This window comes from Microcebus murinus, chromosome X (assembly GCF_040939455.1).
Source record: "Microcebus murinus isolate Inina chromosome X, M.murinus_Inina_mat1.0, whole genome shotgun sequence".
Lineage (NCBI taxonomy): Eukaryota > Metazoa > Chordata > Mammalia > Primates > Cheirogaleidae > Microcebus > Microcebus murinus.
In genome coordinates this window covers 97,128,891-97,146,556 of record NC_134136.1, presented here as the reverse complement: position 1 = coordinate 97,146,556, position 17,666 = coordinate 97,128,891, and the positions used below count along the sequence as shown (strand labels likewise).

The 17,666-nt window shown below is 38.1% G+C and overlaps 1 protein-coding gene across 2 annotated transcripts in view; it reads right to left on the bottom strand.

Annotated features, from left to right (window-relative positions):
• Nucleotides 1-17,666, bottom strand: part of PHEX (phosphate regulating endopeptidase X-linked) — a 209,578-nt gene that overhangs the window by 146,301 nt on the left and 45,611 nt on the right. For both annotated transcript variants that reach the window (XM_012784616.2, XM_075999112.1), the window contains exons 6-7: nucleotides 2,246-2,314; nucleotides 233-349 (exon numbers count right to left, since the gene is read on the bottom strand). In XM_012784616.2, the coding sequence (XP_012640070.1) occupies nucleotides 233-349; nucleotides 2,246-2,314 (186 nt within the window). The remainder of the gene's footprint in view (nucleotides 1-232; nucleotides 350-2,245; nucleotides 2,315-17,666) is intronic.

Here is a 17,666-nt window from a genome sequence, read left to right as displayed (position 1 = left end):
CACATTGACTGGTCTTAAACCAGGGAGACAGAAGGAACAAAGAGCTCTTCTTTCTGTCATGGTTCTTTTCTTGCTATTTCCCAGAAGAGGTGCTATTAGTTCTACCTTGAACTCAAAGGGCAATGACACACAATGGTATTATTTAGTTGCAATTTATATGTTTATTCATGATATGCTGCCTTTAAAATAAGAAAAAGGAAAGGAAGGGAAGAGATCTTCAATTAAGACTTACCTCAGCTATCTTAATTTCCAACCTAAGCACTGACTTCATGTCATGCTCCGCTCGGGAGGTGTTGGCTCCTAAAAGCACGGCAGTATCCACCATGAACTTGTAAAGGGCATCTCGATACTATAAGAGATAAAGAGGCAAGTGACCATGACAACAGCCTATTAGGAAATATGTTTCAGAGACACAGAAGAGCAGAAACAGCAGGTAGAAATAAATGTCCTTTTATTTCCACTCTATACTCAAAGTATGGTATAGGTATTATGCGATACCAGCCACCCACCTACCACTTTGAGAGAAAAAAAGAATGATGGCTACTTGGGTACCGTTTCCATGACAGAGATGCCCAACCAGTCCAGCCATCAAGCATCAAGAGAACTCATTTTCTGGCAACCAATGATATTATGGATACATGAAATATCTCCAAATGAGCCCAGAATAGAAAGTTAAAGGTCAGACATCCTCTTTCCAGGCAAGTGACGTTTTAATAAAATAATGGGAAAGAACTGTTTCTAAAAGCAGGAGGCCTGATCCGTGAAGACTGGTGAGAGGTGTGATTTATTCTCTTCCAGCTCAATTTACCCACCTTCACACTAAGAAATAAAAAAAACCAGTGATAGCAGCCCTGTGTCTTTTCAGTTTTGTACGGTTTTCACAAAGTTCTCCTCCCTAGCTCGGAGAGAGGAAAGAGAAATGATGATTTGAAACCTAGCAAATGGCAAATATTGGATTTCCTTCCTCCATGCTCATAAACCCATTTGGGGGTTATTCATATGTCACTGCACTGCGGGGAGAACTTTACATCATGGGAATTAAAGAATCTCATTGGGACCCACCTCTCATTTCCGATATACTTGTAAGAACTTAATACACCAGGTATCAAATGACCTCCTCATCATGCTATGGGAATGAGATTTCCTTGTGTACACTTTGCCTCTGTAAGCTATTCTTATTGTGTGCATGACCCCAGGACCTATACATGCTTGGCATATAACAGGCCCTTGATAAATATTTGTCGAATTGTAAGCAAGTTAACAAGGATCTAACCTAGGGCAGTAAGGATAAAAAGGAGGGACTAGGTGGATGGAAGAGATACATACTTTGAAGGTGGAATGACTAGGATTTGACTGATTGGTTATAGGAAGAGATAATTTCAAGTCTGCTTGCTGAAACTCCAGCAAAAACAGAGGGCTCCCCCTAGGTTGGCAAAAGTTCATTCTGTCCACTTTCAAGAAGGAAAATTTGCCAATCCCCTTTGATGAGTGTCCTCAGCCAGAAAGCTTCTTAGGATCTTAGGTAGTTTCCTGCCTTCCAGATCCTTGTACATATAGAGGTTTGTATCAGCACAGACCCAGGGGATGTAGGTCTGAGGCTCCTTCAGAAGTTCGATAAAGTTTCCAAAATGAATTGAAAGTGTCAGAAATGAACCAGTTCTTTCCAATCTCTAAGAAACTACTAGGTTTCCAAGCCAACCCAAGAAGTCTAACGTGATTGATCCCTTCTGGTTCTCATTAACCCTCCATTAACCTGGGGTACCTCTTAAAAACATAGATTCCCAGACACCATCTCAAGTCTACTAAGTCAGACTCTCCAAGGCTGTGCCCCAAGAATCAACATTTAATGGAAGCTTCCCACGTGATTCTTAAGCATTATAATTTGAGAACTACTGGCCTCCTGGGTATCCCTTCCCATGCTTTGCTTCTGCAATGGATAGTGAGCTCTCCATACTTCTGAGGAATGACTGCCAGCTCATTTCTTGGTAACTTCATTCAGGGGTGCTGTCTTCCCAGCTAGATCATGAGGGCACTGAGCATGGGGACTTGTATAGCCTTGATGCCCAGACTTCCAAAAGATAAGGAGTGCAATTTATCTGCCTAATAGGCCTTTGCTTTCTGCATTAGGAGTATGGTCATTGAATAGCCACACTGCTCACTTCCAGTAAAGAAGTAGGGACCTAAGAACAACTGATGAACCCAACAGAAGCCTGACAAGACATAGTTGAATATAAGTAAAACTTACAGACTTGGCTTCTGTGCTGTTTTCAAGGTAGTCTTCCCTCACAGCTAGGGAGAGCGTTGCTTGGTCCAGCTGTTAAAACAAGCCAAAAAAAAAAAAGCATTCTGATAGCACTGTAAATTCTTATGTACTATGTTAATAAGATTCATAAGATCATATGCATCCCAGCCATATTTTGAGCTCATTTACACCATTACAAAAAGTATTCAATCACAGCTTAAACTACCTTCAAAAAAAAAAAAAAAAAACAAAAAGTATTCAATACACTTAGAGCTATATGCAAATAGGCACTTTGGTGATGACAGATATAATAAAGAGTCAGAGACCTGCCCCTGCTTTCCTGCTTCATGTTTTCTAACCGCTTTAAAGTTCTGTCAACATTGAATAGCACACCAAGGCTATTTGAGTTGGATAGATCTTAGAGATTATTAGATTTCCTCCCTTATTCAATGGGGGGAGAAACAAAAGCCAGAGAATTGATGTGACTTTTCCAAGGTAACATGGTTGGGCAGAACTCAGAGGAAAATCATTGCTTCCTTTCACCAGATCCAGTATTTTTTTTCACTGTAATATTTTGCAAAATGCCAATTTCAATGGAGTTGATAAATCAGACTTTCTACCTCCCTATTGCTAAAATAATGTATTGCATTGATTTTTTTTATTTGAAAGGAATCAAATGATAACTTTGTTTAGAGAAATCTTTTCAAATTTTAGAATCCTCTCTGAAAAGTTTAGGATAAGTGATAAGAACACAAATAATAAACAGACAACTATTTAATATATAAGTAGAATTATTGTGATGGAGAAGCATAGTATAAATTCTTAAAACTTTCAGCACCTTAAAGGCAATCAAAAGAAAGAAGACAGTCTTTTCCAAGAATGTTCTAGAAAAACTGGATGTTCATACACAAAAAGAAAATAAACTGTGACCCATACCTCACACCTTGTACAAAAATTAACTTAAAATGGATCATAGACCTAAATGTAAAACTTAAAACTATAAAAACTTCTAGAAGGAAATATAAGGGAAAATTTTTTGTGACCTGGGGTTAAAGAGTTTTTAGACATGACAGCAAAATCATAATCCTTAAAATAAAAAATAAATTAGACTTAACTTTAAAAGATTTTGCTGAGTGAAAGACACTTGAAGAGAGTAAAAAGACAAGCTTCAGAATTGGGGAAAAAATTTGAAAATCACATATATGACAAAGGAGCAAAAGATTCAAACATATACTTCACCAAAGAGCATATGCAGATAGAAAATAAGCACATGAAAATATGCACAAGATCATTAATCATTAGGAAAATGTAAATTATACCCACAATAAAATACCATCACACATCTGTTAAAATGAAAAAGAAAAAGAAAAATCTGACAAGTGCTAGTGAGAATGTGGAAAAACTGGAGCACTCATACATGGCTGGTGGGAATGCAAAATGGTACAGCCACTTTGGAAGGAAACCAGTGTGTCATTGTTTTATAAAGTTAAACATACATTTATATATCAGCAAGCAATCCCAATCCTAGGTATTTACCCAGAAGAAATGAAAACTTATGCTCAAACAAAACCTGCATGTAACTTTATTCATAATCAATAAAAACTGGAAATAATCCAAATGTCCTTCAACCCATGAATGGATAAACTACAGTATCCAATGAAATGCTAGTCAGCAATAAAAAGGAATGAAATATTGATATATGCAACAACATGGGGGAGTTTTACTTACACCCCTAAAAAGGCAAAATTTATAGGGACATGGAAAAAAGTGGTGGTTGCCAGGGGTTGGGGATGAAGACAGGGGTTGACTACAAAGGGATAACAAAGGGTGGGGGAGGGGCACGATGGGACTATTCCATTTCTTGATTATTGTAGTGGTTACATTACTCTATGCATTTGTCAAAACTTAAAGACACATACATCACAAAAAGTGAATTTAACTGTATGCAAATTTTTAAATAATTTTTTTAAAAAACTTCCAGCACCTTCCTGAATCTATGGCTTATTCTTTCTTGAATATCAGCAACTGACTAAAGACTAAATAAAATGAATCTCAACAGCAGATTTTTCCAAATTCAAACATTAAAAAGTGAAGCCAAATTAAAAATATACAAAATCTAGGGCCGGGTGCGGTGGCTCATGCCTGTAATCCTAGCACTCTGGGAGGCCGAGGCGGGCGGATTGCTCGAGGTCAGGAGTTCGAAACCAGCCTGAGCGAGACCCTGTCTCTACTAAAAATAGAAAGAAAGTAATTGACCAACTAAAAAAAAATATATATATATATATATAGAAAAAATTAGCCGGGCATGGTGGCGCATGCCTGTAGTCCCAGCTACTCAGGAGGCTAAGGCAGTAGGATCACCTGAGCCCAGGAGTTTGAGGTTGCTGTGAGCTAGGCTGACGCCACGGCACTCACTCTAGCCTGAGCAACAAAGCGAGACTCTGTCTCAAAAAAAAAGAAACAAAATCTAAATATCAAAACTTAGTAGCATCTTAATAAAAACTGAATGCTACCTGATTGTACCATTAGTTTATATGACTGTAAATTATTTTTATCTACCTCCTCCAGTTTCTTCATCTTTCTATAATCTCAAACATTTTAGTTTTTAATGCATAAAATCTGTATAAGATCATAGTTTTCCATGAAAATCTCCTTGACATGCAATAAATTCTACAAAGGCCAAATTAAGAGTTTGTAATGTTATACAAAATTCAAGGAAAAATATTGCTCTTGTTTCAGGGGGAACAAGATGCTTTCAAAACATCCATCTTATCTGTGTGTATTGCTAAAATCCTCGAATTATTTTAATCAACCTTCTCTAATTGGCTTGAAACAACCATGTCACAAGCCTGCCTGGCTTCATCCTACTGCAATTCCCAATCTGCCACTGTTTCTTCCAAAAATTAAGTAAGTCAGGATCATGAAATACAATATTATGATTAAGATGCTTTGGTTTTCCATTAAATTTGGACCACTTGGAGAATATTTTGAGCTTCAGTCTCATAGGAAAGGAAACTGTATAAATAATATCAAGAAAGCCAAAGTTTCTCTCTCATGAAATGAAGTTAAATCCACTTATTGTAAAAGTTTAGATAATTCAAGTGAGGTTACCAGACCTTTTACAAACCTTCAAATTGTTATGGTTTCCAGGGAGCATTTTAAATACACCAATGGATTGAATAAGGTCAGTAAACTAAATCTCATTAGAAACACACAAACTCTTGAGGCAAAAGACTTTCTCACAGAGCCAACATCAGGACACTGGGCTATTTGAGGTTTTTCTAATCCTTGCATTTACAACTGATCTAAATATTGCAAGTAGAAAATAAAATGTTTTCAGGAAATCCAATACACAGATTTGGATTTGAAAAAATGAAATTTTTCTCCAATTACATTGATATTCCCATTATATAAACCTCAAGTTAGGAGACACAGTAGTAATACAAAAAGAAACATCTGACAGATTATGATGTAGGAAAAGGAGTCTGGCCGGGCACAGTGGCTCACGCCTGTAGTCCTAGCCCTCTGGGAGGCCGAGACGGGCGGATTGCTCGAGTTCAGGAGTTCGAAAGCAGCCTGAGCAAGAGCGAGACCCCGTCTCTACCATAAATGGAAAGAAATTAATTGGCCAACTAAAAATATATACAAAAAATTAGCCGGGCATGGTGGCGCATGTCTGTAGTCCCAGCTACTCGGGAGGCTGAGGCAGGAGGATCGCTTGAGCCCAGGAGTTTGAGGTTGCTGTGAGCTAGGCTGATGCCATGGCACTCACTCTAGCCTGAGCAACAAATCGAGACTCTGTCTCAAAAAAAAAAAAAAGAAAAGAAAAGAAAAGGAGTCTGGACTTCTGGTTCCAAAATAGTGGCACAGATGCAAACTGGCTTCACTCCTCTCACAGAAAACCAAAAGCGAATATACAGCACTGAGATTATCACCAGCAATATCCCAGAACTCAATTATGAAGATAAGTCAATTCCTAGGGCCACAGAGAGGTTAAAAAAAAAACTCTGAGAAGACAGTAAGAAAGTCAGATTTCCATATCCATGATGCCCCTCCTCCCAATCAGCCCAGCAACAAGTACATGGAAAATTTTCCCCAACTCATGGAAAAAGTGAGATTGAGGTAGACAACCAGCTTCCGCACCACCTCAGGTCCTCTGGTAGGATCTCTCTCCATGCTTCAACCCACGGAAAGCATTATGAGTGCCCGAAGGGAGATACAACCCTGAGGACAGCAAGGGACAACAGTGGGGGACAGGACTACTATACTGAGCCCTAGAAACTCTGCTATGTAACTCAGCCAAAGGAGATGCCAAATCAGAGTGGCTGTTCAGCAGTACCATGCTGTATGTAGGAGGTTCATCCTATAGGTCCCTTGGGCACAAAGCCCTAGCCAGCTTTTTCACACTGCCAGAATATCCCCTTTGGGACCTACCCTATACTGAACAGGCAGTACTCTGATCGTTTGATTGAGCCAAGACAAACCTGGGCTTAAGGTGCCATCTGTTGCAGAAAAGAAGGCAATGACCTAGAGGAAAAAAGTGTAAGAAATTCATAAGAAAATTAAAAGGAGGCCGGGCGCGGTGGCTCACGCCTGTAATCCTAGCACTCTGGGAGGCCAAGGCAGGAGGATCACTTAAGGTCAGGAGTTTGAGACGAGCCTCAGCAAGAGCAAGACCCCATCTCTACTAAAAATAGAAAGAAATTAGCTGGACAACTAAAAATATATAGAAACAATTAGCCGGGTATGGTGGTGCATGCCTGTAGTCCCAGCTACTCAGGAGGGTGAGGCAGAAGGATCACTTGAACCCAGGAGTCTGAGGTTGCTGTGAGCTAGCCTGACACCATGGCACTCTAGCCCGGGCAACAGAGTAGGACTCTGTCTCAAAAAAAAAAAAAAAATTACAAAGAATCTCTAAGCAAACATACTCAACAAAAACCAAAACATCCAGAGAATACTGTAATAAATAACTAAGCTTTCAATGCAAAGACACAGATATACACAACCATAAGAAACAAGAGCAAACAAGGAAATCACGACCAACCTACCCAAACAGACAAGGCACCAGTGACTGACCCTAACAAGATGGCAATACATGAACACTCTAAGAATTCAAAATAGCAGTTTTAAGGAAACTCAGTGATCTCCAAAATAATACAGAAGAGCAAATCAGAAATGTATCAGAGATATTTAACAAAAAGATTGAAATAAAAAAATAAAACAGAAATCTTGGAACTGAGAAATATATCTGCTGAACTGAAAAATCTATCAGAGGCTGTCACCAGCAGAATGGATCAAGCAGAGGAAAGAATCAGCTCAAAGACAGGCTAATGGAAATTACACAGTCAGAGGAGAAAAAAGAATGTAAAGGGACAAAGATCACCTACAAGATACAGAAAATTACTTTGAAAAACCAAATATTTAAGAATTATTGGTGTTCGGCCGGGTGTGGTGGCAAACGCCTGTAATCCTAGCACTCTGGGAGACTGAGGCAGGTGGATTGTTCAAGGTCAGGAGTTCAAAACCAGCCTGAGCAAGAGCAAGACCCTGTCTCTACTAAAAATAGATAGAAATTAATCAGCCGACTAAAAATATACAGAAAAAATTAGCCAGGCATGGTGGCGCATGCCTGTAGTCCCAGCTACTCGGGAGGCTGAGGCAGGAGGATTGCTTGAGTCCAGGAGTCTGAGGTGGCTGTGAACTAGGCTGACACCACAGCACTCTAGCCCAGGCAACACAGTGAGACTCTGTCTCAAAAAAAAAAAAAAAAAATTATTGGTGTTCAAGAGGGAATTGAGGCCCGGTACAGTGGCTCACACCTGTAATGCTAGCACTCTGGGAGGCTGAGGCAGGAGGATAGCATCACTCAAGGTCAGGAGTTCGAGACCAACCTGAGCAAGAGTGAGACCCTGTCTCTAAAAATAGAAAGAAATTAGTGGAACAACTAAAAATATACAGAGAAAAAATTAGCTGGGCATGGTAGCGTATGCGTGTAGTCCCAGCTACTCAGGAGGCTGAGGCAGAAAGATTACTTAAGTCCAGGAGGAGTTTGAAGTTTCTGTGAACTAGGCTGATGCCACAGCACTCTAGCCCAGGCAACAGAGTGAGACTCTGTCTTAAAAAAAAAAAGAAAAAAAAGAGGGAATTGAGCAAAAGCAAGGAGTGGAAAACTTATTCAAAGAAATAGGCCAGGCACAGTGGCTCACACCTGTAATCCTAGCACTCTGGGAGGCCAAGGCAAGAGGATTGTTTGAGCTCAGGAGTTTAAGACCAGCCTGAGCAAGAGTGAGATCCTAACTCTACTACAAAAAATAGAAAGAAATTAGCTGGACAACTAAAAATATATAGAAAAATATTAGTCAGGCATGGTGGTACATGCCTGTAGTCCCAGCTACTCAAGAGGCTGAGGCAGGAGGATCACTTGAGCCCAGGAGTTTGAGGTTGCTGTGAGCTAGGCTGATGCCATGGCACTCTAGCTGGGACAACAGAGTGAGACTCTGTCTCAAAAAAAAAAGAAAGAATAACAGAAAACTTTCCAAAACTTGAGAAAGATATAAATATCTAGGTATAGGAAGGTCAGAGAATACCAAGCAGATTTGACCCAAATAAGATAACACAAGGCATATAAGAATCAAACATTCAAAGAGAGGATCCTAAAAGCAAAAGAAAAGAAGCATATAACATATAAAGTAACTTCAATTCATCTGGCGATAGATTTGTCAGTAGAAGCCATAGAGGTCAGGAGGGAGTGGAATAACATTTTCAAAGTGCTAAAGGAAAAAACTGTCATTCAAGAGTACTTTATCTAGCAGTGCTATCCTTCAAATATGAATACAACATAAAGTCTTTCCAAGATAAATAAAAGTTAAGAGAATTCACTGACACCAGACCCACCTTACAAGAAATGCTAAAGAGAGTTCTTCCATCTCAAAGAAAAAAATGCTAATGTACAAAAAGAAAACATTTGAAGGTATAAAACCCACTGGTAAAATTAAGTACAAAGACAACCCCAGAATACTCCAATACTGTAATTGGGTACAATCCACTCATAACCCTAGTATGAAGCCTAAAAGACAAATCTATTAAAAACAATAATAGCTACAGAAACCTGTTAAGAAATAGGCAATATAAAATATGTAAATTGAAACAACCAAAAGTCAAAACATGGGGTGGTGGAGTTAAAGTGTAGAGGTTTTTTTGTTTTGTTTTGTTTTGTTTTTGAGACAGAGTCTCACTTTGTTGTCCAGGCTAGAGTGAGTGCTGTGGCATCAGCCTAATTCACAGCAACCTCAAACTCCTGGGCTCAAGCAATCCTCCTGCCTCAGCCTCCCGAGTAGCTGGGACTACAGGCATGCACCACCATGCCTGGCTAATTTTTTCTATATATATTAGTTGGTCAATTAATTTCTTTCTATTTATAGTAGAGACAGGGTATCGCTCTTGCTCAGGCTGGTTTCGAACTCCTGACCTTGAGCAATCTGCCCACCTCGGCCTCCCAGAGTGCTAGGATTACAGCCGTGAGCCACCGCGCCCAGCCAAGTGTAGAGTTTTTTAGTGTTTTGTTTGTTTTATTCTTTTTGTGTGATCTAAGTTGTCATCTCTTTGAAATAACTTGTTGTATCTGTAAGATTTTTTTGAAAGCCTTATGGCAACCACAAGGTAAAAACCTATAATAGATACACTAAAAATAAAAAGCAATAAAGTATAACATACTTCCAGAGAAAATCACATAACCACAAAGGATAACAGTAAGAAAGAAAGAAAGGAAGAGAGGAGTTACAAAAAACTAGAAAATAAGCAAAAAGATGGCACTAGTAGGACCTTACTTATCATAGCAACAGTGGGGCCAGCTGTGGTGACTCACGCCTGTAATCCTAGCACTTTGGAAGGCCGAGGCAGGTGGATTGTTTGAGCTCAGGAGTTCAAGACCAGCCTGAGCAAGAGCAAGACCCCAATTCTACTAAAAGTAGAAAGAAATTAGCTGGACAACTAAAAATATATATAGAAAAAATTAGCTGAGCATGGTGATGCATGCCTGTAGGCCCAGCTACTCAGGAGGCTGAGGCAGAAGGATGGCTTAAGCCTAGGAGTTTAAGGTTGCTGTGAGTTAGGCTGACACCACAGCACTCTAGCCTGGGCAACAGAGACTGTCTCAAAAAAAAAAAAAAATAGCAACAGTGAGTGTAAATGGACTCAATTTTCCAATTAAAAGGCAAAGATGGCTGAATGGATAAAGATATAAGACCCAACTATATGTTACCTATAAGAAACCTACCTCGACTATAAAGAAACATAGATTGAAAGGGAAGGGATGGAAAAAGATATTCCATGCAAGTAGAAACCAAAAAGGAGCAGAGGTGGCTATATTTCTATTAGATAAAATAAACTTTAAAGACTGTAAAAAGAGACATAGAAGGTCACTATATAATGATAAAGGGGTCAATAGAGCAAGAGGATATGACAATTATAAGTATCTATGCACCCAACATCAAATAATAGATCTAAAGGGAGAAAAAGATTGGAATAAAGTAGGGAACTTCAACACCCTACTCTCAGTAATGGACATATCAACTACACAGAAAATTAACGAACAAACATCAGAGTTAGACTACACACTAGACCAAATAGGTTTAACTGACATTTACAGAGCATTTCACCCAGCTGCTGCAGAATACACATTCTTTTCATCAACACATGGAATGTTTTCCCAGAATATATCATATATTAGGCCACAAAATAAGTCTCAACAAATTCAAAAAAGTAGAAATCATATCAAGTATCTTTTCTGACCACAATGTAATAAAACTAGAAATCAATAATAAGAGGAACCTTACATCAACACATGGAAATTAAACAGCATGCTCCTGAATGGCCAATAAGTCAATGAAGATAGTAAGAAGAAAAGTTTAAAATTTCTGAAAACAAATGAAAATGGAAATACAACGTAATAAAACCTATGGGATACAGAAAAAAAAAAAAAAAAAAGCAGTACCAAGAGGAAAGTTTATAGCAATAAACACATACCTTTTTTTTAAGGTTTCAATTTTTTAAGCAGTTTTTTTTCCTAGAATATGATAGGGGTACCAATGTTTTGGTTATATAAATTTCCTTGGCACCACTCAACAAGGGTGCCCATTCCCCAAAAAGTACAGACAATATCTGTTAGATGTAGATTTACCCATCCCCTCCCCTCTCCCCTCCCACCTGCCTGACACCCTATGAATGTTACTTACCATTTGTGTACATTAATGTTGATCAATTAATAGCAAATTAATGGTGAGTACATATGGTGTTTGTTTTTCTATTCTTGTGATATTTCACTTTGAAGAATGGGCCCTAGCTCTATCCAGGATAATACAAGAGATGTTAATTCACCATTGTTTTTAGTGCCTGAGTAGAACTCCATGGTATACATATACCAAATTTTATTAATCCAGTCATGTATTGATGGTTACTTGGGTTGTTTCCACATCTTTGCAATTGTGAATTGTATTGCTATAAACATTCAAGTACAGATACCTTTTTTATAGAATGTCTTTTCTCCTTTGGGTATATACCTAGTGGGATTGCTGGATCAAATGGGAGTTCTACTTTTAGTTCTTTGAGGTATCTCCATACTACTTTCCATAGAGGTTGTACTAGTTTGCAGTCCCACCAGCAGTATATGAGTAAAAGATCTATGTGAGACAAACAAAACACTGATGAAAGAAATTTAAGAGGACACAAAAAATGGAAGGATATTCCATGCTCAAGGATTGGAAGAATTAATACTGTTAAGGTGACAATACTACCCAAAGAAATTTTCAAATTCAATGAAATCTCTATAAAAATACCAATGACATGCTTTGCAAAAATGGAGAAACAATTCCAAATTTTATATGGAACCACAAAAGACCCCAAATAACCAAAGAAATCCTGAGCACAAAGAACAAAGCTGGAGGTATCACACAGTCTGACTTCAAAATATACTACAAAGCTAGAGTAACCAAATCAGCATGTTACTGGCATAAAAAAGACACATAGACCAATGGAACAGAATGGAAAAGCCAGCTATAAATCCATGGATTTATAGCCAACTTGTTTTCAACAAAGGTGCCAAGAACATATAATGAGGAAAGGACAGTCTCCTCAATAAATAGTGCTGGGGAAAACTGATAACCATATGCAGAAGAATGAACCCAGACCCCTATCTCTCAGCATGTAGAAAAGTCAGATCAAAATGGATTAAAGACTTAAATCTAAGACCTGAAACTATGAAACTACTAGAAGAAAAACATTGGGAAAACGCTCTAGGACATTGTCCTGGGCAAAGATTTTTTGTTTAAGATCTCAAATGCACAGACAGCCAAAGCAAAGATAGACAAATGGGATTACATTGAGCTAAAAAGCTTCTGCATATCAAAAGAAACAATCAATAAGGTGAAGAGACTACCCACAAAATGGGAGAAAATATTTGCAATATCCATCTGACAAGGGATTAATAATCAGAATATATAGGGATCTCAAATAACTCAATAGCAAAGAAACCCACAAATAATCTGATTAAATAATGGTCAAAGGATTAGAATAGACATTTCTCACAAGAAGGAATACAAATGGCCAACAAGTACATGAAAAGATGCTTAGCACCACTTATCATCAGAGAAATGCAAATCAAAACCACAGAGAGATACCATCTCATCCCAGTTAGAATGGCTATTAAAAAAACAGGGAACAATAGACGCCAGCAAGGATGAGGAGAAAGGGGAACCATTGTATACTGTTGGTAGGAATGTAAAGTAGTGCAGCCACTATGGAAAATTATATGGGGTTCCTCAAAAAGCTAAAAATAGAACTACAATATGACCCAGTAATCCCACTTCTGGGTATATAGCCAAAAGAAAGGAAATCAGTATATCAAAGAGATATCTGCATGCCCATGTTTATTGCAGCACTATTCACAACAGCCAAGATATGGAATCAACCTAAGTGTCCATAAATGGATGAATAAATAAAATGTATATACACACAATGGGACATTATTCAGCCATAAAAAAGAATAAAATTCTGTCATTTGCAGCAACATATATGGAACTGGAGGCCATTATGTTAATCAAAATAAGCACAGAAGGGAGCCGGGCGTGGTGGCTCACGCCTGTAATCCTAGCACTCTGGGAGGCTGAGGCAGGCGGATTGCTCGAGGTCAGGAGTTCGAAACCAGCCTGAGCAAGAGCGAGACCCCGTCTCTACTATAAATAGAAAGAAATTAATTGGCCAACTAATATATATATAAAATTAGCCGGGCATGGTGACGCATGCCTGTAGTCCCAGCTACTCTGGAGGCTGAGGCAGAAGGATTGCTTGAGCCCAGGAGTTTGAGGTTGCTGTGAGCTAGGCTGACACCACGGCACTCACTCTAGCCTGGGCAACAAGCGAGACTCTGTCTCAAAAAAAAAAAAAATAAGCACAGAAGGACAAATATCACATGTTCTCACTCATATGTAGGAGCTAAAAAAGTAGATCTCTTGAAGATACAGAGTATATTTGTGGTTATCAGAGGCCAGGAAGGGTGGGGCAAGGGGAGGGAGAAATGAAGAGAGTTAGATTAATGGGTGCAAATATACAGTTTGATAGAAGAAATAAGACCTGGTGTTCGATAAATCAGTAGGCTGACTATAGTTAACATTAATGGATGATACATTTCAAAATAACTAGAAGAGAATAATTTGAATGTTCCTAGAATAAAGAAAAGATAAATATTTAAGGTGATGGATATTACAATTACCCTGATTTGATTATATGAATGTATCAAATTATATGTATCATGAAAATATATACAGCTATTATGTATCAATAAAAAAATAAATAAAAATAACAAAATAAAATTCTATGCTCTGCCAGTTCCTGGGAAGGAGATAAAAAAGGAAAATAAAAGACAAGGAAATTAGAAAAACTTCATTTCTAAGAAAGTCTCTCCTTGTTGTTTTTATTAATTTGCTGAAAGCCAGAAAAATGCAGGCCATTGAGTGATAATGATTTAAGTTGTTTTTTTCAATAACTAGTAACACATACTGGGAAACCCCTTACCTTCCAAATACTCTTTCAGGATCATATACATTCAAGTCTTTTATAGTCCCCTAAATCCTCATTCTTCCTGTCTCCTGACACAAAAAAAATCCAAACACATGCAGCAAGACAATGTTTTTGGTCACTAACTTCTGTTGTTTTCTGTATTTTTGTATTTCCTTTCTCCCACTTAAACCTGTGGCAAATCCCATGCCATCTCACCACAGGGGAGCTTTGCAGAGGGCCACTGTGTGGCTTGGAGCAATGCCTGCCAGCCACACTGCATGTCCTTGGCATGGGGACATATCTGCCCCTTGGAAGGGGTGTATTTTTCTTCACCCAAAGGCACCATCTGCTCACCCAACAGTATGCCCACAGTGTTGTGTCTGCCCAGAAGGAGGCCTTTTTCTTATCCCTGTGGGTTTCTGGGATTAGAACAGCTAAAAACACTGTGGAAAATAGAATTGGATGGAAAAGGAAGCCTAAGGACATTGAGAGAAGAGAGTTTGAGGTAAAGGGGATTTTTTTTTCCCAGAGCAGAAAGAGGATCTCCCAGGCAGCAAAAGAAATCAATGGTTCTCATGAGCAGAGGAACCAGTCGGTGCCCCTAGAATGTGTGTGACATGATCTGAAAGGGAATGGGAAGCCCAGGACCCCAGCATCACAGAAGCACACTGGAAGGAGATACACAGGTTCCGTGGTGCGTTTCTTCTCAGAAACCAGATAACTGATGACAGGAGGGTCTCCCAGTACCCTCAGAGAAGACTGAGAAATGGGGCCACGAGGAGAGGGAGAAGTACCTGGAATGAGGTTCAGTTTTCCCACCAAAAGGTGGGGTGGGAGCTTGGAGTCAAAGTGTAGGCTGATTAAAGAAAATACATATTTCTGGCACAACTGAATTTAACATCTGAGAGGCATGTCGGATACACAAATTTGAAGAGAAAGATTCTCCAAATGGTGCTGACCAGTTGCTGGGTCATGCTTTAAGAGAAGCTAACCTTGTGTCATATGCTACGATGGGCCACTATCTACCATGGAAACTATCACAAAATTCGAGTCATTTTTAACCTTCACAGTGACAGTGAAAAGTATATTTTAATTCATCCTTCCTTACACATGGGGAAAGTGAGAGTTGGAAAAGTTAACTAACTTGCACCAAGATATTCAATGAGTAAATTACAAAGCTAAACTGCAAACTTCAAACTTTTTAACAGCAAAGCCTACTCTTTTTCCACTATGTCAATGGCTTGCAAACTATGTTCCACAAAACCTAAAAGGTATTCATTGAATTAGATTTTGTTTTTTATAGTTTGAACTATTTTTAAACTAATAAAAAAGCAACACTCACAAATTCTACAACTTTGGCAGCCATAGATACACTAATTTTTGCTGTCAAGTTTATTGGGTTTCATGTTCAGAAGAAAGCTTCTCCTAGTATCTCTAGACACATGCTTAAACTTCTTGTAACTATATTATCATTAGGAAGACTGTAGCTATATTGTATTTGGGGGAAGGCCATTAATTCAGATGTGTGAATATTCACTAATGTAAAATAATACAAACAGGGACAGAACTAAAGCAAACGTGTGCTGCACTCAAATACCAAGCAATGCTCAAACATTTCATTTTGGAATAAGCTGCCATCTTGGCACAGGACGGCAATAATAAATACATGAGTGCCTCCTTACATTTGGAAAGTATTCTATCCAAAGACAGTTTAGCATTTCTAGAACCAGTTTAATTGACTATTAAGTGTGCAAGGCAAGCTGTTAAAAATTGGTTTCCATTTTCCTCTATTTCTCATGTTTTCTGTAAGCTAGTATGAAAACTAGAAGCTTGATCACATTCAAAGTTTTTGTTTTCCCTTTTTTTGGCACAACATTATTGGTGATAGTGTATACTTCCTACTGCATGGTATCAGAAGGCACACAATATCTAGCTGTCCCACTTTTAGCAATGCCATCATTGAATTTGGGTTATGGTGATGTCAATCTGATCTCTCTATTATGAATTTCCCAATCACCCTTTCACCTAATGGTTTTAACAGCTATTGATGATAATTATATAGATTTATCATTTCATTAGAGATTTTTATAAATTGGATAACTCTATAATTCTATTATTTCTCCTGTATTTTTTAAGCTGTGATTCTCCTATGAACAAGAACTTTCTCTCATCAGCTATCAGGTTACCCAGATATCAGCCAAAATCAGAATATGGGACAGTCTATAGGACAAATAGTCGAGTTTCTTCAACACATAAATGTGGTTTAAAAAACAAAGAGGGGGAACTCTTGTGAATTAAAATAGACATATCAGCCAAATGCATATATGATGCTTATTTGGAGCCCAAATCAAAGACCAACTGTTTTTGTTTTTCAAAAAAAGGACATGTTTGAGACAATCAAGAGAAGCAAAAATTAACTGGGTATTAAACATTAATTATGGATTATGATTACCATTTTTGTTGTGATAATAGTCCTTTCCATGAGATAAACACTGAAATACTTACTAGTGCAATGATATTATATTTTGGATTTGCTATAAAATATTCTAGCCCCTTCCCCCAAATAGGAGGGGTTTAGATTAAAAAAAAAAGAAAGAAAGAAAGAAAGAACAGTAGAAAGTTGAAGGTTGTTGAAGCTGGGTTGATTGTTGATTGTTTATTGTTCTATTCTTTTTATTTTTGTGTATGTCATTTTCTATAACAAAATATTTAACAAAATAGATTCAATTCTTTGACTAGGTCTAGAAATTAGTCAAAATAAATAAATAAATAAACTGGCTCCCATTTACAATTACCCACTTGTGTAAGAATCAAGATCTTCCATCGTTCAATAGAGTGCATAAGCTTAAGTTTAAAAGACAGTCCCCAGCTTACTTCAAAACACCATTTAAGGTGTTTGAAAGAATGTCAGAATAGTTCTAGAATTAAGAATGACAGTCTTAAAATCTAGTTTTTAAAAAAGAAATGAGTAATCTATCAACATGGGACAGAGGTCAATTGGATCATCACCATCATTGTGTCTCACATAGTACCATGTTATCATTTCATCACCCAACATGAAAACACAGCTGTCTCTAAAACTCAGAATTTCCTCCTGAGTAGATGGGAATTCTTTTAATGACTGAAGATTTTTATTAAGACTTTCATTGTCTAAACCAAAGTTCAGAAAACTGCAGCCTTCAGGCAAGTCCGCCACACAGCCATACCCATTTGTTGTCTATGGTTGCTTTTCCAGGTACGATGGCAGAATTGTATAGTTGCAACAGAGGTCAGATGGTCTGCAAATCCTAAGATATGTACTATTTGGCCCTTTACCAAAAAACTATGCCATTCCCTGGTCTAAATCAAAAGATAAACTCCAGGATTTGGATTT